The 24,608-nt window shown below is 38.1% G+C and overlaps 1 protein-coding gene across 6 annotated transcripts in view; it reads right to left on the bottom strand.

Moving 5' to 3' along the window:
• The window catches only part of EFR3A (EFR3 homolog A), a 75,804-nt gene extending 52,420 nt beyond the window's left edge, over positions 1-23,384 (bottom strand). For 2 of the 6 annotated variants that reach the window (XM_033063416.2, XM_033063432.2), the window contains exons 1-2: positions 4,619-4,757; positions 905-981 (exon numbers count right to left, since the gene is read on the bottom strand). In XM_033063416.2, the coding sequence (XP_032919307.1) occupies positions 905-981; positions 4,619-4,709 (168 nt within the window). In that variant the 5' untranslated portion in view covers positions 4,710-4,757. Of the gene's footprint in view, positions 1-904; positions 982-4,618; positions 4,758-18,732; positions 18,787-18,917; positions 19,145-23,294 lie in introns of those variants that run through there. The other 4 variants (XM_033063442.1, XM_033063448.2, XM_033063456.2 and 1 more) reach the window with 4 other exon arrangements.
• Between the last annotated feature and the right edge of the window lie 1,224 nt (positions 23,385-24,608).

Below are 24,608 nucleotides of genomic sequence, written 5' to 3'. Positions count from 1 at the left end.
CCTATAAACTATAAAACCATACTGTCCCATGCATTCAATATACTGCATAGACAGAAAACATTTCCTTTAAAGCCAGTTACATGCACTTACATAATCCCTGGCACTCAGTAACAAAACCATTAAAAAAAAAAGCTGGCATACTTCGTAACATATAAGACAAATATTATACAAATACTGAATGTGCTGCTTACTTCTAATGTAACAAAATATATAAAAATTTGGTAACACACTTAAAAAAATAAGAGCAGCAGAAATAGAAGCTCTTTATCAGTCTGATCTGTCAAATGATTATGTGTAGATGCATTTCTCAGTGGCACACAGAAGTCATTTATTTTCATAGAGAGTAAGAGTTAGGCTTTAATATAGCTCCAAGATCTCACAGTGAAATGAAGAAATAAAATTGTGGATGAGTACCTGGAAAAAATTATAAAAAACACCAGAAAAGACCTTTTAGAGTCACAACAGTCTACCAGAACTATAAAAATGTTCACAGTCAATAAGTTGAGAGTTAAAAAATTAAAATCCCGTAGAAAACCAGAAGATGTTCAAGCCTGAAACCACAAGAAAGCGTTTGTAGTTCTAAAAAGTGATGAAGTGCTGCCTCTGCAGCAGAACATCTTGCTTAATGAAATCTCTGTTTCTCTGAGTAAAACATACTAATTTTATTCTTCAGTCTGCGGCGCTGCTTTGGAAATGGAATTAGACCAGATGATCTCTATGGATCCCTCTCCAGACAAATTATTCTACTAACCTCTCTCAAAGCTATTAAGTGCTAAAGCAGATTTTATGGTAAAATGTTAAAAGAGAGAAGAAAAAAGAAAATTTCAAAAAAATTGTTAAAGCCCAAGCTATAACCACAGATTTTCAAACACCAATCCCTTAAAATGCTACAGTCATGACTCACTTTTGGATCTTCAGGAAATATGTTGTCTACCAGCCGCTTGTAGCGAGGTCGCAGCGCAGCACAGCAGCAGCAAACTCCTGCAGAGAGATTTACCCAACAGCATTTAGGATGCAGTTCTAGGGACTCATTTGAAGGGACAAGCATGGAGGAAGAAGATAACACTGAATTCAGCTTGCTATCAGCAATAAAGCAAAACCAAGGGAATTGAAAGTGTAAGTAAGTCAACTAAGCAAAATGACTATCACACTACAATACTTGAGAAAATATACAAGGGTCTCAGGTACTAGAAATGCACCTGTCATCCATACTTAAAAACAGGCAGAAAAATCAAGGCATTTTAAAATTGAGTCATATTAAAATCAAAGTTACTTTATTTGCAGGTTTATCTTCATTCTTAATGACAGCTTCAAAAGACCTAAATGCGCATTATGTGTATTATTCGAAAAAAAGAAAACAAAAATGAAATCTGTTTTAAAGGCTACCACACAAATCAATATAAATCATAATATACAAAACAAGTTCTGACTTCTTATCCTTTCTTTTACTGGGCATCAGTGAAATGACAGCCACTTGAAACAGAGAAATGAATTTTTTTAAATCTCATTTCTACTCTACTACTAATCCATATAATCAGAACAATGCATGTAACTTCAATTTTATTAATTTTAAAAGTCAGACTGCCTTCTCTAAAAAGGTAACAAACCTGCAAAGCATTGTTTGGTCTAAGAACTACTAAGAACCACATTGTTTGGCACTAAGAACTACTAGAAGTTTGGAGTTAGATTAAAACTCAGCACAAAAAACAAAACAAAACAAAACAAAAACAACAAAAAAAGGAATGAAAAGAACAAAAAAGTTTCTAAGCAACTGTCCAACCGTTTATCAGGGTAGACCTAGTCCCTTGTTTTTAAAATTTTTTGACAAATTAGGTTTTAAATGTTTTAGTGAGCATATTATCAAATTACCTTATTGTTCAAGCCTCAGATCAACCAACACCAAAGCAGCTCTCATGCTCAAGAGCCAGCGAGTAAACAATAAAACACTCAACAATAATGTATCAAGCATACACTTAGGTCACGTCTTCAAGTCTCAACATCTGAAGGATTCAGAATAGCTAAATACCTTCCAAATGTTTCATAAAAGATATCCATTTACATACTCAAAAAAATCTTGTAAAATTTGCTAAAAACAGAAAAAATGCAAAACAACGACGGGTATCTTGGCAGAAACTTTTGATGGTTACAATTTCTCTGCAAAAGCACCAAGACTTGTATTTGTTTACTTAAGATATCTAAGCAGCCTTAGTGGTTTTTAACCATACTGATCAGAACATCTGGGAGATTCATGACAAAGGTTTCACCTGCTGTACTCAGTATTAATTACAAGACCACAGGAGGAGACATTCTCCATTCCATCTGTTTTCTGATACTATTGTCTCTTGGACAAAAAATACATCTTGATCATACTTGGACAACTTAGTTCTTGCAATTTATTTAATCAGAAACAATTATGGAAGACAGATCTAGGATTTTAAAACTGTGCATTAACTCCATGTTCTCCCCAATGGACTTGAATTCTGCCCAGCTCATGAATGAGAGTCCTGTATCACCAGCAGCATCAACACTGACTTAATACATAATTATGAAAACAAAAAGCATTCAAGGAATAAACAACTGGAATAATGAGAATTTTTTTTGTTAAATAGTACTTTGTTCTTCATATCACTTCTGCCAGTGTCATACTCATGGAGGTCTAACAAATGTAAAAATTTACATTTACGTAAAAGCTGCAGGTATGAAGTAGATAAAATCAAAGTTCTTTGATATGCCACTGGAAAATGTAGGTATGAAAAGAAGTTGAAATCATACTTGTCTAAAACCAGAAAAAGTTTAGACAATTCTACAAAAATATTCTATTGAGAGCAATGCTGTGCAACATCTTAGAAGTAAAATCATAATAAGAAAGGAGTACTGCATTAGTGTCTTGCATATCATTCCATATTGGGATATTTAAGTAATACCATCAAAATGCACCAAAAACCACGTAGTATTGCTAAATATGTCTTTAGTTAGGTATGCAACTCTGCAGCACTGTTTGTTTGGCTCAGCACTCTTTGGACTTGGTGCTCCTACTTTGTTTTCTACCTTGTGGTTGACCATTAACTTTGGTCCACTGTAAACAAAATGTTTGATTACTACTAAATATAACAAAATATTCTAACAAAAACTGTAGCAAAATATTTTGATATGACTATCTAAAATGTAACAAGAGCAGGAAAACATCCTAAAATATTGCAAGAAGGCAATTAAAATGGTTTTTAGAATTACTTTCTCCCTCTAAGTGACAGAAGAACAAAATCTTTGCAAAGAACTGCAATTTAAATCTTAAAATGGTGTTTCAAACCTGTGTTAATTACATAAACTTAACACAAAATCTGGATACAGTTACTTCTTGGAGATGGATAAAAAAGATCAGATAACAGTACCAACTCATTCTGGCAGCCTTACCAGATGGTTTCACTTAATGGAAACATAATATTGCTCTATTGAAATACTGCTCTTCAAATTTATGGAACATAGTGAATTTTGACACCAAAAAAAGGTCTAATAGTAAGCATGCATAAGATTTGAAATTTTCTCCTCACCTTGGATTTTGGTAGTATCTTTACATTGCTATACATTTAATTATGGAACTGCTTACATGGATAAAAAAAACCATACACTTGTCAAAAATTCTCTATTGTCAAAGTATAAACCTAAATTTAATATGATGTTAATACCATCAAAAAACTTCCTACATTAAACAGAACATTCAAGTATCAGAAAGGGAGATTTAATCTGTCAAAGCTTTCAGCCTCCAAGCAGAACGCTATCAGAAATAAAACTGACAGGTACTCCAAACAACACAGAAATTAAAACCAAAAGCAAAACCAGAAGAGTTAACTGTCATGACACAGATTTTTTGGAAAAAAACTACTAACCATTGCTCAGTTATATCATTTTGATATAACCACGAAAGATTAAAAAAATGTAGAAATAGGTTTAAAGAATGTATCAATACTTTAAAAAAAAAAAAAAAAAAGACAACAAAATCCCCAAAACATCCAATCAACAAACTACATTAAAAGTAACCCATAAAATTTAGGAACATTTTAATACACGGACCAAAAAGGTGAATTTTATCAAAGATGGATAGAAGCCAGGTAACTGAAAACAGATTCCCTACTTCTTGGATACCAATTTAGCACAGATAAAAATTTATGTGAATAAACACATTTTTGTTTCACATAAATAAACTGTTTTGTAGGTGTATAAAACACAAGTTAAAAAAAAAAATGTTCCAATTTATGTGTGTTTATTGAGGAAAAATCCTATGACAAAATTTGCATTTTAATGGCCTCCCCTTTGCACACCTCTTTACATCATTTTATGCTAGTCAATATTAGAATTAAAGCAATATCTACAGAGAATTCTGCACTGTAACATGATGGTTAATGTAAAAGGCTTAAAAATAGTTTGCTTCTCCAATAGTGTGATTTTTATCAAGTTCAAGCATGCACATTCTCTTTTGCTAAAGCAGTCCCATAATCTGCACTGCACATGTTATAACTGCACACATTTACCAGCTGCATGGGCACTGCTTTTTACACACATTGATTCTACACAACAGCAGCAAGACACAGCCCCCGCCATCGGAAAATGCGATTTCACCTACCCAAGCACATACACGGTCTCGGTTCAAAAGCAGAATTATAATCATAGGCTCTTTCCTGCTCAACAGTTGGAACTTGCACATACTGCCTCATCCTGGATATGAATTCTGTCTCCTTCCCCAGAAATTTGCTCCCTCACACTGGCATAGCTGCGGTTACTTCCCGCGAGGGTTCTGTAACACTGTAAGCTTATCTGCTCAGCTCAGTGACATCTGCATAAAGCCACCACACACGTGAAAAACTTCAGTATCAAATTCTGTTAACAAGGCCAGCACAAGAAAAGATAAAATAATAAAAGATATATTGTCAGTGTGAGATTCACAGCTCCTCCAATGAAACTGCACAGTTTCATTACTTCAACTTGCTTGGAACATATTATTTCTCTGATTAGAAATAAAAAAATCCATATAGTTCCAGGGAAAATTATCCTCAAACAGCTGCCACATATCACTGTGATAAATATTTTAGCAAAACTTACTCATTTGATCTTCCTGGAAAACAGAGAGAAATGTATTTAAGGCAGACTACTGACCAAAAAACCCTTTTTAAACACAAAGGTTTATGTCTAAGATTAAAAAAACAATCTAAAAATAATGAAATTAACATTATCTCTAATAATACTTCCTAGTTTAGGAAGTATTACAGAATTTAGGAAGGATTACAGAATTTAAATCATTAACATGATATTGATGCATCAGGTAGAAAATCAATTTTGAGTTAAGCAATTCTGAAATTACTTCCCAGCTTCCCATTCATTCTCAGCATTTTACTGTTTCACTTCCTACATTACATCCCCTTGGGATTCAAAAATGCAGGATTTTCATACAGACACTTTTATAAACCCTGGAAATTACAAGTACTGCTTTTAATAAAACCACAGCTAATAATTTCCACTACATAAAAATTCCCTACCAATTCAAGACTTAAGAGATCAGTGCTAATAAACTCAGAGAAAACACTGAGCTGCGCAGAAAATGTCCTCACATAGTTTATTAAAGGAAACCCTGTGTAGTAAATTAGAAAAATCACATGACAATAAAGCTGTATTTCAAAATAGCATGTCTGAATATTTGTGCTATATCTTACACAAAATTACAGGAAAAACAAAAGTTTCAAGGTGGGTTTAAACATAAACTATTAAGTTCTGCCAATTGAATTTAAAACTGCCACATTTTCTTCTCTATGAAAACCTAGGAAAATAAATAATCTGCTTTATCTAATGCTGGAACTTCTTCCAAAGTTTTGTCATGTGGTCTAATATTGTTGTCAGCTGTTTACAGAGCATTAATAACTTGAAGCAAGATTTTGTGTCCACTCACTGAATATTTTTATTATGCCTCAAGCTTGGATCTGATCATCCCTAACTTTAATTGTCCCAGCTTTTAAAAAAAAAAATCTTATTCTATCACAAAATGGTATAATTAACATAAAAGTTTCAATATACAGAAAAATGCATCTTTTGCTAATATCAAGAAACAGAGCAATATTAAAATTACATTTGGTTGCTCAAGGTACTTAAATATAACTATGTAAAAATTTGTGACTGCAACACATTAAAATTTAATTTTATTTATTTTTCTGTTTCTGATATGAGAAATATAAATAACTTTCTTTCAAATGTCCCATGAAAGTGCATAAAATAACACTTTAACCATAACCACTTGGTATACCTGGTTATTTTTGAACTGTTAATATCAGTCAATGCATTTAATTCAGAACTAAAATTACTTTCAAGGGCATTCACATTCCAGTATGAAAAAGAGATCAGAGATTTTATAATAAGGAAATTATTCCAGCCTTATAAGGGAGTTAATTAAAAATATTCTTCAACCTGCTATAAAAAGAGCAGCTGCTGTAGGACGCACTGCTCAGCCATTGCAATGTCCCTGGACTGCACTCCCAGAGGGCACAATGCACTCATCATTCAGTCAGGATGAAGTCTCATCCCCCAGATGAGTCTCTCCTCCCCTCTCCCAAATGCTAGCTGACCTCTAAGGGGCTGGTTTCCAGCTTCTCTCCACCAAAATGCACTGAAGAACATGTCCAACATGCAGATGAAATTTTTGTCTTCAGAACAGGATGTTCAGCTTGTGATGTGAACTTTTGACCCCATGACAGCAAACCCTCAGTAATACCTAACTGGGAAAATCCCATCCATACCTAGGTTTGACAATTTTACATTTATTTAAAAAATATTTTGGTGCTCAGTTTATTTAAAACAAATGAAAGCAACACTCAAAAAACCAGCTTTCTCCTTAGAATTTCTCATAGTAAGCTAAAAAGTTAAAGTTAATTATGGTGTGATACAAGTGCAAGAAGAGTTCTTCCGAACTGGAATAATTTAATCATTAAGGTTGGAAAAGACCTCTAAGATTACAAAATTCAACTATCAACCCAGCACCACCACCATTAAACCATGTCCTGAAGTGCCATATCCACATTTTTTTGAACACTTACAGGGATATCGACTCCACCACTGCCCTGGGCAGCCTATCCCTGTGCCTGACCACCTCTTCTGTGAAGATTACTTTCTTAATATCCAATCTAAACCTCCCCTGGTGCAACTTGAGGCCATTTCCTCTTGTGCTGTCTCTTGCTGCCTGGGAGAAGAGACTGACCCCCACCTGAGTACAGCCTCCTTCAGGCACTTGTAGAGAGTGATAAGGTTCCCCCCAGCCTCCTTTTCTCTGGGTTGAACAGCCCCAGCTCCCTCAGCTCCTCCTCAGACTTGTGCTCCAGACCCTTTACCAGCTCTGTTGGCCTCTGAACATGCTCCAGCCCCTCAATGTCTTTCTTGCAGTGAGGGGCCCAGAACAGAGCACAGGATTTGAGGTGTGTCCTCACCAGTGCTGAGTACAGGGGGAGAGTCAGTGCCCTGGTGATGCCGGTGACACTGCTGCTGATACAGACCAGGTGCCACCTGGGCACACACACTGGCTCATGTTCAGCCACTGCTGACCAACATCCCCAGGTCCTTTTAGGCCAGATTTCCAGCCACTCTTCTCCAAACTCATAGCATTGCATGTTGGAGTCAGCATGGAGAGATGCACATTTTGCTATGGTGAGAAGCATGTAAAAATAATTTGAATACAAACTTTTTGTGAAAGCAAGAAATGACAATGCATGTGAAGTTTCTAATAAGAAATAAGAAAAACCCCCAAGCTCGTCAAACAATGCCCACCAGCAAGCTTCTTGAACAAAGTTTTCATTTCAGAGCAAGTATCCATTAGAACAAATCCCCCAGAAAGATATTATCTTGGAGCAGTATGCTTCAAAGACTTCTAATCCACTAAAAGAAAGTTTTCCATTACGTCAGGTTCTCCACTCGTGTTCCTTAAGTTTCACCAGGGCAGTGTTTCCATACTCTCTCCTTTCTCCCACCTTTGCTGGTGGTTTCACACAGTAACTTTGTTTTACTTGCTCATTTCTGTTCTCAACACTGCCTCTTCCTTTCCTGCTTTGAGATAGTACTGTCACTCTCTATTTTTAATATAGCATCAAAATCACCTAAAATTAATCTGGTTCCAGTGGAAAAACCTCTATGAATTCCTGTCCTTACTTATAGTCCTATTAAGCTAGCCAATGTCATTTACTTCTCTGACTAATATCACTGAAGCAATACAAAAAAGAGACTTTACAAGACTAGAAAGACACATTTACATAAATCTCCTTGACCCCTCTTCATCACAGCTGGCACCGATAATCTGTTCAGGGAAAAAATATGAACAGGCAAAGTCCAACTTTCCTTTCTGCTCTCAGTATTTGGTTTGCAGTTAGGAAATGAGTTCTAGGTGATTAAATCCAGTGGACAGAAAAAAATTACAGAGGTTTGTTTCATCGTATTCCTATTTCTAAGCAAATACTGATTTCATAACAAGGTGTTCCATAAATCAGTGAAAAATGTGATGCAAATGAACAAGTGGACTAAAGGAGAGAAAGAGGCTCATAGTGCCTTGTGTGTTCTCTGAAGCACATGAACTGTTATTATTCCTCCATCCAGACAAAGAGCAGAGCATGGAGCAGACTCCCAACACTGACAAAACACCCACTGTGCACATCCAGTACCACACTGAGCCAGGAGGACATTCTTTACCTACTGTTTAATTCTGAATAAAAGAACTAATGAAGGATAGGCATTACTCCTGCTACTTAACACACCTTGTCCAAATGCCTGGCTCCTCCCAACATCCATGGGTACCAGAGAATGGAATGTCCCCAGCACAGTGACAATCACGGCACAGCAGTAGCCTCAGAGTTCCAGACAATCCTGTTCGAAGCCTGCCTTCACCTTGGCCCTAGGCTATTCTCTTACCCAGATGAGCCATTTTCAGAATGCTGCATCCTTGAACACTTTCCAGTTGCAGAAGGCAGTTGCAGGTGACAGAAAAGAGTACTGTAAATGTCATGTGTGCTCAAAGGCCAAGCTACCTAACTTGCCTAACACTCCACTGAGAAGAGGGGCTGCAACACCTGCACCTCTCCTACTACCTCATTCTCACTTTGTGGCAGGTTAAGGAGCAACATCTAACATGGAAGAACAGAAAAGGCTGGTGCACCTCTGGACTGAGAGAGACATTGAAGGAAAAACACTACACAAGGCACAGTTGAAAGGTAACAGGCAAAGCAGCAACAGTTAGCCTATCTCCAAGGTGGACAGAGATGAGTAAGAAGCAATTCTAGAGAGTTGCCAGAGGCAAAATTATTTCAAAAGGGTCACTGTCTGCCTCTGAAGCCTTCAAACCATGCTTTTGATCAGCAGGTTGGCCAACTGCTGGTAATATATATATAATTGTCTAAAAGGTTCAGTACTTTGGTGATTAAGTCCAGGCTACAGAATGCTTGAGCTGGTCATACATTTTCTTCCCAGTGCCAACCTCAGGCAGCACAGCAGATTGCTGACAGGGACTTTCTTTGTGCCACTCTGCCCAGTTAGTTTTAAAATTCTTCACCTAGATGTTCCACAGTTCCCCTTCCATTTAATTTCCTCATACTACTGAACACAGGTCTCTTTCTCAGCAAGGAAAAGAGTTACTTTAACACTTGCTCCTCACGTCTGTTTTGCTACAGGAACTCATGTGGATTAAGCAACCGCCCTTAGAGGAACATCCCCTGGTATACCTGAGGATAAGAGGGGAACCATTGGGAAGCTGGACAAGAGCACAGCTCTGGATACAAACCTAGGAGTTACAATTAACCTTTAAGTTCTCAAGCTTAGGGCAGCAGCACATAGGGATTACTCGGCATCTCAGAACACAAACAGCCACTCAAACACCATGAACAGTTCTGCTATTCAGATGTTTTAATTCCAGGATCAGCATCAGAAAACAAACAGGAATGACCCCTGACACAGAGTGAAGTTGTCTTAAGTTTTATCTTCTTGGTCAGCTGAATCTACATTACATAATAGCATCTTCTGCTTTGGAAGCTCTTGCTTCCCTACACCAAGAAACTGATGGAAGACTGTCAAACACTCTCTACTTTTAGAACTTCATGAAGATTTTGTCAATTCTACACATCTTTATTATTTGAAAAGAGCTACAAGGATGGCACTGATAAACTATCACCTGCCCTATCGACAATTAGCCCACTTCAAACCAATGAGTAACTGGTCAGCAAGTGCCCAGGTTTTCAAATCTTTTTAGAAGGAAAGCACCCGAAGCTTTGTGCATTGAAAAACCTAAATTAAAAGCCACATGAATAATTTTTCTGACAACTCTTACTTTTTCCATTTCCTTAAGATGATGCAGTTTGCTTTCTTAAACCAATCCACAGGGAAGGAATACAGCTGTAGTGGTAAGAAATCCCAGAATCTTATGTTGCTGTCCATCTTTTTCCTTGGAAAAAAGGATGCTCAGAACCATTGCAGGTATATATGACTGCAGTACTTTGGCTGGGAGGATTTAACTCTCCACTCCTGCCCAACGGTGCCTTGCAGCTCACCTGCCCAAACACATGGGGCTGTAGCAGACCAGAGGAGTAGGTACCACACTGCCACTTGAAAAACAAGGCATGAGAAGGTGCTTTTCATGAGTGAAACATGCATAAAAGTCCTGATGATGAGAAAGCAAAGGTTCACAAGCCTTCTCTCTGGAACCCTCAAAGTCAATGGAGAAGGTAAGTTTAGCTCAGGAAATTAGATTTTAACTAGTCCAACATAAACTACTGACCTGTTTATAGGACATGTAAGAGAGTATTGTTCTATAGATTCTTTCTTCTATTAAAACATCCCAAATACCAACATTAGCATGGCCAGAGCTTCAAAAACAAGTTTTACCTTCATTTGAGCAAATCCTGCTACAGGCATCAATACATTTGCACAGATTTTTAAAAACATTTCCTAATTTAAAGAAAAATTTCTGTTCACAAGCAGCTCAAGAGCACTTTACATACATTTTATTTCCCGCACACATACATAATGTACACAGAAAGTAATGTAACGGTGGATGAAAATGTTTCTGTGAAACTAGAACCATACTGTGATATTTACACTGAGCAAACAAAGTGCAGCAATTCTGCTGAGGCACATAAACAGAGCTCAAAACATGGCAAAGCAACAGTTCCTGTTTGGTAACAAAGGTGTTTAAACTGTATTGAGATTAATGAAAAATAAAATGCTAAACAAAAATGTTTTCTTACTTCAAAAAACAGTCACAGAGGATACTTAGGCTTCAGAATTCAAATTCTTGTTTAAATATCACCAATCTCCAATTAAATGTTCTGTTTATGTCTATTCCTAGCTGTTTGATTTTTCCAGAAAGCATTTACAAAATGAGATCTTGCCATTTGGACATGGAAACATATATGTTTCTATTAAAAGAACATTAAAAGAATATGCAATCAAAAATTTGAAAAAAATCTCTTTACATATTATCAAGAACAGGTCCCTAGAGCTGCCAATACACTCCATTTTACGTGTTTTCCTTGCTCTGCAAACAGTTTTACCTAAGTCATCCTGCACTTACAGAAGAGCAGCTTTTGAAAAAACCAGCAGATAGAAGTGTATGAAACACAGACACAAAAGAGAAAAAAAAAACCCTCCTTCTAGGTCAATACCAATTTTAAAATATCCTCATGGTTGTTTCTTTCCCATTAGTTTTAAAGAGCACTTCATCTTCAATTCAGGCTTCTCCACAGAACTGAAAAGCAGCTCTTCTCCCAAACAGAGGAATATAAGGTTAGAACATATCCCTATCTAGAACCACATATCCCAGCTGATTAAAAAGCAATTTCTCCCCTCCTGTAATGTCTAATGAGTTAGAGAGGAACACAGACACAGTAGATTTGCCCTTCTGGGCACCCTCAGTACTTAAAGACTGTGTATGTCCCTTTTCTACCACTTCTGTTTCCTATCAAACTGAACTGTTCAGTCTAGAAGGTCAGTGTAAGAGACAGTTCCATATCTGTACACAAATAAGTGGTTTTACAAATACATCTTGTTAAGCAGTAAATCCTGAGTGTCTCAGCTTTCTGCAGAAACCAGACAGGAGATCTGTGGGCACACAGGCTCACTGGTTTCTGCAGCAATCCAGCAGTTCTTGCCCACAACCAGCACTCCTAACCACACCACAATTCCAACATCAGACTCAATTTGAAAACATTGTTTTGTCAGTTCTGAGGAACTTCAAGTTCACGTCTAAATCAATGTCAGTAATAAATCACAAACTCATTTCATAGAAAAACCACAAGTACACAGAAAGCCTTGAAAACAGCTTGCACTGCATTTATTATGAGACAAGAGAACTCTGCTAGCTCAATCATGCCAGACATAGATCAATTATAACTATTAATATTTTATTGCATATAAAGTTCATAAATGGGGTATCATCATCCTTAAGTCCTTTCCTAATCATTGCACAGTTACATTTTAGCTTAATGAACACAGGAAAATTTGTTTTAATAGCATAAATTATTGGGTATTTGTTGGTGCACTTCTAACAAAATATCCACGAAGCTTTATCTTCACTGATTTCCTTACATATTAACAGCTTTACAAAAGCACCAGAAAGGAGCCCCGATTTAGCATAATTATACAGCTTAGTGTTAGATTAGAATTCCTTTCTCATTCTCTAACTCAGGAATGAGTAAGCATTCTTAAGCCACAATTAAAGACTCACAGTGCCCATTTCCAGCCAAAGTACAGACTGTTATCAACAAAACACCGTAACAGCTCCAAGTACAATTTAGAATCACAGCTGTGTTCTTCTTGAAAAATGAAAGGACTGAGACCTTTAACAGACTTCAAGCTGGACACGACTTACACAGGCACCAACTATTTTTGAAGTCTTGGAGTCTACAAGTTGCTACATGAGGAACCATAGAATTGTAGCATATTCTGACTACAAAGGGTTGTAACAAAGATCATAAAATCCAACTCCTGGCCCTGCACAGGACAGCCCAAAGAAATACCCTGTGTGCCTGAGGTGAACTCTCAGCAGACTTGAAAGAGCTTTGTTCATCTACCCACCCCACCTTTTATTAATTTCTGTCTAATTCCTGCATGAATCAATCTTGAATAATGTAACTTTTTGAAAATTAAATAGCATTTTTTGAAAGTCAAGAGTGGTGTACACAGCTAACTTTCATCTTCAGCAATCTCCACAAGGAATCCAATTCCCTAGGGCACCACTGAGGTTCACTGGGGCCTACGGTGGGAAGGAAAGTCCATATATCAAGGAAAGGGAAAGCCAGAACACTTTTAAAAGGAATTCACCATGGCTTTTCCAGAGACAGGCATTTAATGACATAATGGAAATCTTACCCTGCTCCCCAAAATCAATTTTGCTTTGCTGTCACACACAAAAAAATAGGACACTAGCATGCACAATCAGCATGAGCCTTCTTACCCTTTCGTCCCATGATTCAGAATCAATAGCAAACAAGGCGGCACAATCAACTGATCGTTGCAAAGTGATTTCTGTAAATAACGACAGCCATATTTTAATAAAGCCCCAAAAATTACTAAGCTGCATTTTAATATTTGGGGAAATGTCCACGTACAGTTTAAAACCACACAAAGGTTTTGATGGGCACCAAATGAAGTTCATCTCTTAAGCATTTCATTTTTTACGTTAGATGCTGAGATCGTGCATACATAAGTAACAACTGAAAAAATAAACTCTTCAGGTTTTAACAATGAATGGATGAAACATAATCGTTCATTTCTTGGCTATACTGAGGTATGTTCCAAAATAAATGGAAGAATGATGATAATGCTATCACTCATCATGTCCTTGTATGAGTGTTTCTGACCCTCTATGGAACTGTTCCTAAACATTAACTTTCCCAAATGGGGCTAGGATGATGTGTACATAGAAATGACAGCTAACAGAAAACAACAAAAGGAACACTTGCTCCAAGTTAAAAATTCTTAAAGAAATCCATTCATTAAATAAGGAAGCACCAATTTGGTGGCACAGAAAGCTGCTTAAGGTACCATGAATTAAATAAACAGATGCACATAGAGTTACACTTTTCCAGCTGCAAGATCCTGCTTTGTTTCTTTTCTTAGCTTAATCAAGGATACATCTGGAGAAGTTACTACGTTTTCTTTTCAATGTTTTGAAAGCATTTCCTACATATTATTATGCAAAGAATCCATTATATATTCTGCAACCATAGTATTATAATAGTTACAGATATTCTGACATACAATTATTTCCCTTTTCTGGTCTAGTCCTAGCAAGTGGCAAGTTGCCAAAGGAAGCCCAAAAGCATGACCATGACCTGCCAGCTGTTTTCCAAGTTCCTGTGGTCCCTTAGGTGAGTAGTTGAAAAGGACATGCTACAGGCCTTCTGATGTTTCTCATCCTAAGATACCAGAATCAAGCAGCAAACAATTTCAGACACCCCTGATGTAACTCTTCTGTAACAGCTGAAATATGAAAATGTTACAGAATTATAACCTATTTAACACTGTTTTATGTAGTCAGCAATGCTGTAATAAAATTAAAAGAGTTTCTCCTACCTATAAAATAAACTAAGCAATTACAGAAAGTGCTTTATTAAGTAGCAGGTCCCATTGTAAAGTGTAAAGGTTACATGACAAACATATTCCAGATGAGGGAAAAAGTATGCTGGATCGAAAGAGTAGAAACAGTAATTAGTAAGAACTATGGCTTGATTTTCACTAAAAACATTAGAAAGCTTTGTCCTTGAAATATTTATAACAACACATTTTGGAACACGTCTCCAGCCACTGGTATTTCAGAATTTTATTTCACAGGGTGATAAATCTTCCGTTCCCATTACCAATCTTGTTAATACTTACTTATACACAATAAAAACCAAAATCACAAAACACAAATAAATGAATTTCCCAAAATTGTTGGGAGAGGAGAAATCAAAATGAGGACATTATCTGCCTTTTAAAATGTGTTAAAAACGTTAAATGCCATGTAAGAATTCACTCATTTCAAATTCCATTTCAAGTGCTGTTTTCCCTCCTACACTTGGCAAGAAAACTATGCACACAGCAAATTATAATTTGAAAAGTTTGATGGTTATTTTTGGGTTTGAGGAAGGGGTGGGTCATTTATTTGTTTAAAGACTATGAAGAAACACAAGGAAAGCAGTAGCATGCATGAATACAGAATTTAACAAGCACTACTCAATTGTTCCATTTTCTGTTTGTTTTCACCTTGCACAAAACAGGGAAACCACCAGTGCGCTCCTCCTGCTGTCACAGGAGTTGCCTCTGCACACACAAGTGGCAAAAAAGCCACACAGTGTCTGGGAGGCCAAAGAAACAAAATGTTTTGTAGTTTAGTGAGCATGCTTGGGGCCATTAGGAAGTCACCAAAACTGCTTCTTCACTTCAACCAAGAACACGCCAAATCATGGAATATTTTCATGGAATATATTTTGCATATATAACTAATATATGCACCTCTTAAATCAAAATGGTCCCTTTCCCACCAGCAAATATTTGACAGAAGAGTGTGGGAAGTGTTCCTATTACTAAATTTCACAGCCATAATTCAAAGGAAGAATGTGGGAAAAATACATTTGGCAAAATCATTATTTTTATTTATTTGTTCCTTAATTTATATGTTACAGTCAGTCATAAGGACCTGCTAACCAGCAGCTAAAAATAATTTAACTAACAATTATATTTAACAAAACCTTGAAAACCAAAGATCTAATTATGTTAATGGCATAAGCCAAAAGAGAAAAGAATAAGCTAAGAAAAGGTTTAAAAAGTCACACACAGAGCTACTACAAGTAAAATATATTTTTATAGTCAACAGGTGCTCTCACCTGTGCCACACAATTCTTTTAGTTCAAGCAATTTCATTTTAGCATAAAAGCTGCCTTTAAGTTAAATGTTTAACTGAAGTCAGGGAATACATCCAGTAAGTAGGTGAGCTGTTTCTGGAAAACAAAAAATCTCATTATCTACCAAGCTGTGTTTCAAACATCTGATTAAGTGTGAATATCCAGAACATAACATTCAAAAAGAAGAATCTTCAACAAATATTTTGGTATGACTTAGCTATTACTTTTTCTCCTTAGCAGACGCATTTATAACATTTCAATCTGAATGCAGCCAACAAAAAAACCTACCAAAATCACACATGTTCCATAATAAAAGCATGCTAAATTATATTATCTGCACAAATTATTTAACAGAGAAATTGAGAACACACAAGGCAAGTGAGAAACATATACTGCCTGTACTGCAGAGGTTATCTGGTTGTAAATTCTTTGGGTTTGCTTTTATATAAAAGCACTACATATGTATCTTATATATATCTTTTAACTCACAGTTTCTTTGTGACAAAGCACAGCTTAGACAATTACTAAAATGTGTAGTTCAAACCTACTCCTACTGTATTCTAACAGAAATGAGAAAATACATTTGTTTCTCAACATTTCAGAATTTGCATTTCAACTTCAGCTGAAGACACTGCCCGTGTCTGCAACCATTCACATCAACATTCTTGTTTTGTGCACAAGACAAATCTATAACATAAACATAAAAATTACAGGGAAAAGCTACACCTTGCCAAGGTTGATCCAAGTGCTGCAGCAATGACAGACAGACCATCAAACCTCCACTACAGATGTCAACACAAATGCCATGTCAGAGCCAGTCAAAGTCAAGCACTTTTACATCTCAAGTTTAAGAGAGCAGACCGAAAATTTTCTCTTTGGGCTATTACAACTGCATTGAGACTAAAATATTGACCTTTTTGAGGACTCTATGCAGCACTAAATCCCCACATTCCTAAGTGGAATTGCTAAGCAGAAACATCAATAGAAAATGTGATAATCTGAATATGCAATGAACAACTCAGAGCCCAGCAGCCATGGCTGAGCTGAGGTTCAATGAGAAGAGCATCCATCACCTCTGGCTAATGACCTTTGCTCATCTCTCTCTCAGTACCACAGCCCAGTTCTGATTCATGCCTATTTTTCCACAGTTAATACTGAGGGAGTTAAAAAGCATACTGTCCTGTCAATGTTTCATGCACAGTAACTTCAATACTGACTTCTAAAGTGTCACCACACACAGGTGAATTCCTCAGAAAGACTAATTAAGCTTTTACTCAGTCTTTATGTAATGCAAGTTATCTGAATCTCTCATGATATTCCAGAATACTGCCTTCAGACCTACACATTCATTCAACTACTGTATCAAAAAAAAAAAAAAAAGGTGGGGGGTTAAAATTACCATAAAATTACCACCAGGAACTGCTACACAGACACAGGAAATAAAGCAGGACAATGGCAGATAAAGGAATTGGTCAGTAGAATGCAAGAACACTGTCTAAATTTCCTGTTAACTAGATATTATTTTTCCTACTTCATTTGTAAAGAATTCATTGCAACACAACAGAAAACATTTTGGGAAAATATCTCACTGTAACAGCCTTTTTAAAGTTTTATTCCTGAAGATAGTCAATGCACTTCTTGAGATGTGGGATGAGAGAACTCCACATGAAAATAAAATAAAATAAAAAAATACACAACCGCCCCAGCTTTTAGAAACATCTGAGTTTTTCAGATTTCAAGGACAAATACTTTTAGATTTCAAAGTAACACTGTAGCAGCAGCCTATTTCATCAATATGCTTTGAAAAGAATCCTATGGAACCCTTAGAGAAGCCTAAATTAGCAGGCAGATTTCTTTTCCACATGCAACAGAGCTGAACTCCTGAGGGCTCTATCCCTCTATTGATTAGAAGTACAACCAGCCAGAAAAGGATGCTTGCCTGCCTTAAAATCCAATCATACTTCTTCACTGCTGTAACTTTTGGAAGTAAAATATTATAAAACACTGTTATTTCACAAGAATTGCAATGCACACTAATGTCTGTTAGGCTCCCTTCCCTTCATCTTACACTTACACTTATTAATACAGGCAAAGATAAACAAATGGCTGTGTAGTTCTGAGTGTCTCACTGCAGATAAACACAGCAATCAGTTCTTTCGATCTCCTTTAATTTCCATCTGACTGCAGTAATTCAAAAATCTTACTTTTCCAGTTTAATAGGTAAAACAATTCCACACACTCCTTCACATGACAGGTGTGACATATCTTACTTATAGTAATGCATTTTACATGACCAGGGTTCAAACAACACGACACAGAACTACTGTAAGGCATTTCTAGTACCCACAGCTTATTGCAAATCACAGCAAAGAACAACAGAAATACTAGCTTCAAAAAATCTCACTTAACTTTGAATGTCAAAAATTTTAACTCCTATCACTTTTTATCTTAAATAGTGATGCTACCTTTTATAAACACCAGTTGTCATTTTGCAAAGACAGGATCATAGCTATACCAAAATACATCTTTTTTTAATCAAAAATATCTTCCTTAGTTTTCGAATCCAACTATTTCAGAACATATTCTAAATCATAAAGTTCATTGTTATACTGTGAAGCTGTAAACAAAAAGACAAATACAGAGCCCATATTATTATTTGAAAAATAAATGGAGATTTCTAAAGGCAGAGACCAGATAATATTAACATCTTAAAATTCTTATAAATGACAGCAAGTATAATGTTTCTTTTTCCATTTAATTTTTTAAAAATTTTAACCCCAAAGAAAATATTTTAAAAGTAAACAGTCCCAAGTATTGTCTTAATATAGTTAAGAATACTTACTGCCAGGCATTGTTAATCAGGGATCTGTCCTCAATTTTGCAGAGACATAAGAAACTATGAACAAAACAAACAAAAAAACAAAGTCACAACTATAGCTTTAGACAATTTACATCCAAATATGCTCAGTAGCTCATGCAGAATGAGTCAAACTCATTTTTCAGCTCTAATACCAAAGGGGCAGTTACCACAGAAATCCAGATATCCTTACAGCTGACCAGACCAGATGTAGATGTTGTCAGTTCCTGAAATGCAGTCATTCTGTTCTTGCCTTTGATGCTGGAGTAAATATTTTTCTGTTGTGTATTGTGACCTCCCCAAATGCCATTGTCTGGGATGCTAAATCCTGCACAGTCTCACAGGATGCTTCCACTTCAGATCTAAACCACAGCACTCCCCTGCTAAAACGCCTGAGAGGTTTCTGTTCAACACTATGAAAAACAACTGAAAAACCTGGGTGGCACTTTCTAGGGCATTTTTCTCCCAGGATCAAAAAAGGCAGATTGTAGATGAGAGTGCAACCTCCTATACACAAGAGCTGTTCAAAGGATTTTTGATGCAATTAAGTATATTCATAAAATTAGCTCATCTGAAGTTACAACAATCTACTTTGGACATAAAAGTAGCTATATCTACTGTTCAATTAATTAGCACTAAAATGCAAATCATTTGAAGATTTTTCTGTATTAAGGCAGTGCATTTGGATTTTACTAATGGCCAAATGCAAACTCACCACATGTATCTTTCCACAAATAAGAACAAAACCTCAGTTAGACACTAAGTGTTGCTGTCTTCAAAAATAAAATAAAATTTGAAATAAAATATATTCAGCTAATAATTGTATGCATACATACACCAAAAAAATGGATAATGTAAGAATAAACATTTCATTCGGTCAACATATGTTTTAATGACCACATATTAAAGCAATGCTCATAGCTGCTAAAAATAAGCTTTATTCCCATATATGCATTTCAATCAAAGGTTCCAATTTGCTGAGAGCAACTGGGATTAAAAATAGTACTTCAAAGTAAGTTATTTAAAATATCCCATCTATTAGAAAGCTGCATGTCCCTCTCCAAGGGCAGCATGAGAAGCAGTGTAATTTTACAAAAGGAAATGTGCTGTGGAGCATCATGTTCAAGAGACACATGGAAAGGCAAAACCTCTGGTTCAGAATGTAGTTATGGACCCAGCTGAAACATTACAGAAAACAGATTTACTGGCAGGTAAGACAATAAAAATGCAGAGAACCTGGTGAGAGTTTCAGGGAGTCAAGTGCCAGAGACTCAAGAGTGTTTTACTCACCATCTCTGGCAATGAGGAATTCAATACATTTTCCTAAAACATAACTACAGCTGTTGTCAGCAAAGTCAACTCACTTTCAGAAGATTTTTAGAAGAGCTCTCTACAGAAACTACTAGAAAAGTTGCATAATCAACTAAGACATATAGAAAACACCTGTTTTAAAATAATTCACTGGGTTTCTAGTCATTTTATGATCTGTAAGAGGACCAAAAGTTTCACATGGAAGTGACCTGGCCTCTACATGCAGAACTGACCACACAATTTCCTCTCCATAAAGTCTTCAATCACCATCTCACTTGGCCTAGGACAAAGTTTAATCCACAGATGCTGTCACTTGTTACAGCAGAACAGAACTAAACTAAACCAAGAAGCTTCTCACTGTGAGTCTGCTCAGCTATTTGTAACTGAGTAAAATTTTACATAACAAAAGAGGGACCCCCCACTCCCTCCCCAAATCTGATGAAGTAGAATTTAGCTAAATAAAAGAGAGCTATGGAAAATCTTGTGATACCATTTAGTTTCCTAGTCTAACACTTACTGTTTAACATATTCCCTGACAGTTTGTGACAGATGACAGATCACCAGATGCAACTTATGGATAGTAAGTATCACACAATGTTTTCTTCATCAAAGTAACTGACTCCTGGATATTAAGAAGGAAAATGAAATCATATCTACTTTTCTGTAGAGGACTAAAAGTTATTGTGTTTTTCCTAAGACTACAACAATAGTTCTAAATGTAATTAGAATCAAAGTGCAAAGATAGTGAATGCATCTTTAAAGACAGAGGAACACTTGAATGACTCATAAAATCATTCTTCTCAAGAAAACCTTTCGGTTTTGTTTTGAGATTTTACACCATTTGGCCAGGAAACCCAACGTTAATTCATTGTTCACCAGAGCAAGAATAAAAATATAGTTTGACTTTTTTTTTTTTTCATTACCTAACTGGGATCTGAACTTAAAGGATAGCTTATAAGCATAAATATTTCTTATTATCATAAGATTCCAGAAATGGAACTGAAAGTAAAACAGAAAAGAGGAGATCATTTTCCTGTACGCCCTAGTACAATGGATCTCTTTAAAAGACCTAAAATAGAAAAATTTAGATAACCTTGTGTTACAGGTGAAGAAATAGAAGTCAGCATACCTGAGATTTCGTATATTTTTCCAGTAAGCCTTCTGTTATGTTATTATGTAACACCATAAATTTTTAACTTGATTTTGTGTCTTCAAAATGAAACTGCCAGCTGGGCTCCTGTTCATTCCTCCAACTTATGCCAAATAAGGGCAGAAGCTTAAGTACCCCTCACAGCCACACACGTATGAACTGAAAAATTAAAAACCCACTGCACATTTACTTTTTAGATCACTTAGTTCCCCACTAATATTTCTTCTTTGAAAAATTAATTGATGCCTTTAGCTTTCAAAGTAGGCAAATGGCCAGTGCAATACAAGATTAATAAATCACATGCTCATTCCTAAATATAGACAGTTAAGCTCCAACTACAATTCCCAGAACTCGAAAAATGCAACATGAAATGGATTTTCATACCACAGTGTAATTCTGGGAAAGTACCTGACTTTAGTCTGAATTGACAATGCCATGTGTGAAGCTGGCTGAATTAATGAGACTACCCTGAGAATATAATTACAACTGAGAATACAACTACAGAAAACAGGATTTGCTTTCACTTCAAAAATTACGTACCTTCAAAATGGTTTAAAAATTGTGTGGTAACTTCACAAGGATTACTTCCTTCCAGAATTAGGCTGGGCAGTTAAAAGTCACTGGCACCAACAAAAGCTGTTTCTAACCCATACTCTTTATAATTTAGATTTTATAATTAGAAGTGTGGTCCCTTTTCATTATATTTGAACGGCCAACTCTGGTGAGTATTCTCACACCTCCTTCAATTTGCATGCAATATAAAATTTGTTCATTCTTTTCTATTGCACAAGTTTGGATTAGAAATAGAGAGAGGTTGCTGTCTATAATGAACCACAAACATCTGCAATATTTAAAACAGTTGTTTAATCACAAACTGTATTTTAATTAAAATTGTTGAGGTTTTTTTCCTGAATCAGAATTTAATCTCATTCTAGCAGCCTTTTTTAGACAAACATTAAAATTGCTATTATAAGGCTTAAATAAAACCTATAGATAAGCCTTCATGCCTATCAGGATGCTGCAATCAAGATTTCAACTCCAAACCACCAATTTCTCATAGAAATTTTACCCTTTGTTTAAGAGCACTAACACCAAGTTTTTAAGCAAGATGTCCTGAAGTTACTTGTGAAAATATTAAGTTTATTGAGAAAATATTTCAAATTATTTGGAATTAATTACAAATGCTTTAGGAAGTAATTACCTATAAAATCCCTCCCCTTATAAAAGCCTTAACTGTTTGCACTCACTTTGCACAGTAAACACTGATGTAGCTTTGCAAAGTGTAAAATCTGGGCTAGCAAACTGAGTTTTGATATAGCAACTAAAACTCCGGTGTAAAGTCAAAGGCTTTCCCACAAGTCCTACAACAGCACAGACAATCCACACCTCAATCCAATCTTTTCTTCCTTGTATCTCAGCTAAAAGGACCACGGGATACCTTTCTAGATGTAACCAAAGAGACTTGTACCATAGTTTTCAGGAACAGGATTTGTGAACCCACACCTCAACTGCATAAAGCATGGCTCCGTGATGCACAATTAACTTTAAAGACGAAGCCACGAAAGCTTACAGCGTCGTCCTCCTGTCAATGTGCACTGTGCTCGGTTAACACCTCGCTGTGCGTTTGAGGAAAAGCTGCTGAGGGAACTCGCAGCGCCCGGCCCTGCCCGGTAAAAGCGGAGGGGTCCGCCCGCTGTCCCCATCCCCGCTGTCCCCATCCCCGCTGTCCCCGGCCCCGCAGTCCCCGGCCCCGCCGTCCCCAGCCCCGCTGTCCCCACAGCTCCGGCGCGGAGCAGACCCGCCCGGAGGCGGGAGAGCAGCCTGGCAGCCTTGCGCCGGGCCCAGCGCCACACGGACACCCCGAGCCGCTGCCACGGCGGGTCCGGGCTGAGGCGATGCCCTGAGGCTTCTCCTCCCGCCCAGCCGGGCGGCCCGAGCCTCCCGCCGCTCCCTCAGCGCCCACCCCTCTGGCGCGTCCTTCTCGTTCCCAACCCTGAAGGGGAAAGAAGCGGGAGATCGCGACGAGGAGGCGATTGCGAGGGTGAACACGAGTACCGCGAGCACCGCCCGGCTGCCCCAAACTCACCTCAGCTTCCCCTCCGGCTCAGTTTAGCAGCCGCCATCTTCACCCTCCCCCCCCCCATCCCGTTGAGTGCGCCGTAGCGCAGTGCACGCCGGGAGCTGTAGTTCTATCTGGAACAGTTCCGTGCCCTTTTTCACACATCCCTCCCACACAGAAAGGACGGGGTCTCGGCGGATGAAGAAGCGCCCCGACACGGCACGGGAGTACAGCCCCGGGGCATGGGGCTGGCTGAGAGCCACCAGGCGCTGGCCGGGCGGGCGGAGGCGGCTGAGGCAGACTACAACTCCCACAGGCCCTTGCGGCTCGGGCTCGCCGGCTCCTGGGGGCGGCGCTCCCCGTGTCCCGCGCCGGGCCCCGCGGCGTGAGGGCGGGTCGGTGTCGCCGACGGGCGTTGGTGCCGGTGCCGGTGCCGGTGCCAGTGGGTCCGGGCCGGGCTCGGCCCTGCTCTGGGCTCCCCTGTCAGCCGTGGACTGAAGGAAGGGGCAGGGGAGGGCGGGCGGTGCTGGACGCTCCCCTGAAACCGGAGTTGTAACGCGCCTCCACAGACCGTGATGCCAAACCCCGGTAAAAATCAGCGAAACGCAAGACAGAACAATCTCTTAGTCTGTTATCCGTGAAATAGTACTGCCAGCTTCCAAATCTGATGCCTTCGATGCCAGATTTTCCAGACAGGCAAGGGGAAATCGGAAGTCTGTCATGGACTTGGAAAAAGGTTGGAAAAGAACTCCAAGATCATTGAACCCCACCTTGTCAGGCAGACCGCGGCGCTGAGCGCCACGCCCGGTGCTTGAACACCTCCACCCCCCTTTTCCAATGCTCAACAACCATTGCAGGGAAGAAAATTTTCCCAGTGTCCAACCTGAACCTCTCCTGGTGCAACTTGAGGCCGCTTCCTCTTGTCCTGTTGCTTTTTGCCTGAAAAAAGTGACTGACTCCCACCTGGATACAACCTACCTTCAGACTGTTGTTGGGAACAAGGAGGTCCCCCCGAGCCTCTCTTTCTCCAGGCTAAAAACTCCCTCAGCTGCTCCAGCCTCTTCCCCAGCACTGTTGTCCTTTTCTGGACACACTCCAGCCCCTCAGTATCATTTTTGTCGTGAAGTGCCCAAAACTGAGCACAGGAATTGAGGTGTGGCTTCACCAGTGCTGAGTACAGGGAGACAGACAATGTTCTCACACTATTGCTGATAAAAGCCGGATGCCATTGACCATCTTGGCCACCTGGGCACACACTGGCTCATGTTCAGCCACTGTTGATCAGCACCTTTTCCCAGGTGCCTTTTCCACCAGCATCTTTCCAGCCACTCTTCCCAAGCC

The sequence above is a fragment of the Catharus ustulatus genome, chromosome 1 (genome assembly GCF_009819885.2).
Source record: "Catharus ustulatus isolate bCatUst1 chromosome 1, bCatUst1.pri.v2, whole genome shotgun sequence".
In the NCBI taxonomy this organism is placed as follows: domain Eukaryota; kingdom Metazoa; phylum Chordata; class Aves; order Passeriformes; family Turdidae; genus Catharus; species Catharus ustulatus.
Note: the sequence above shows the minus strand (reverse complement) of the source record. Positions and strands in the feature narration are given on the sequence as shown.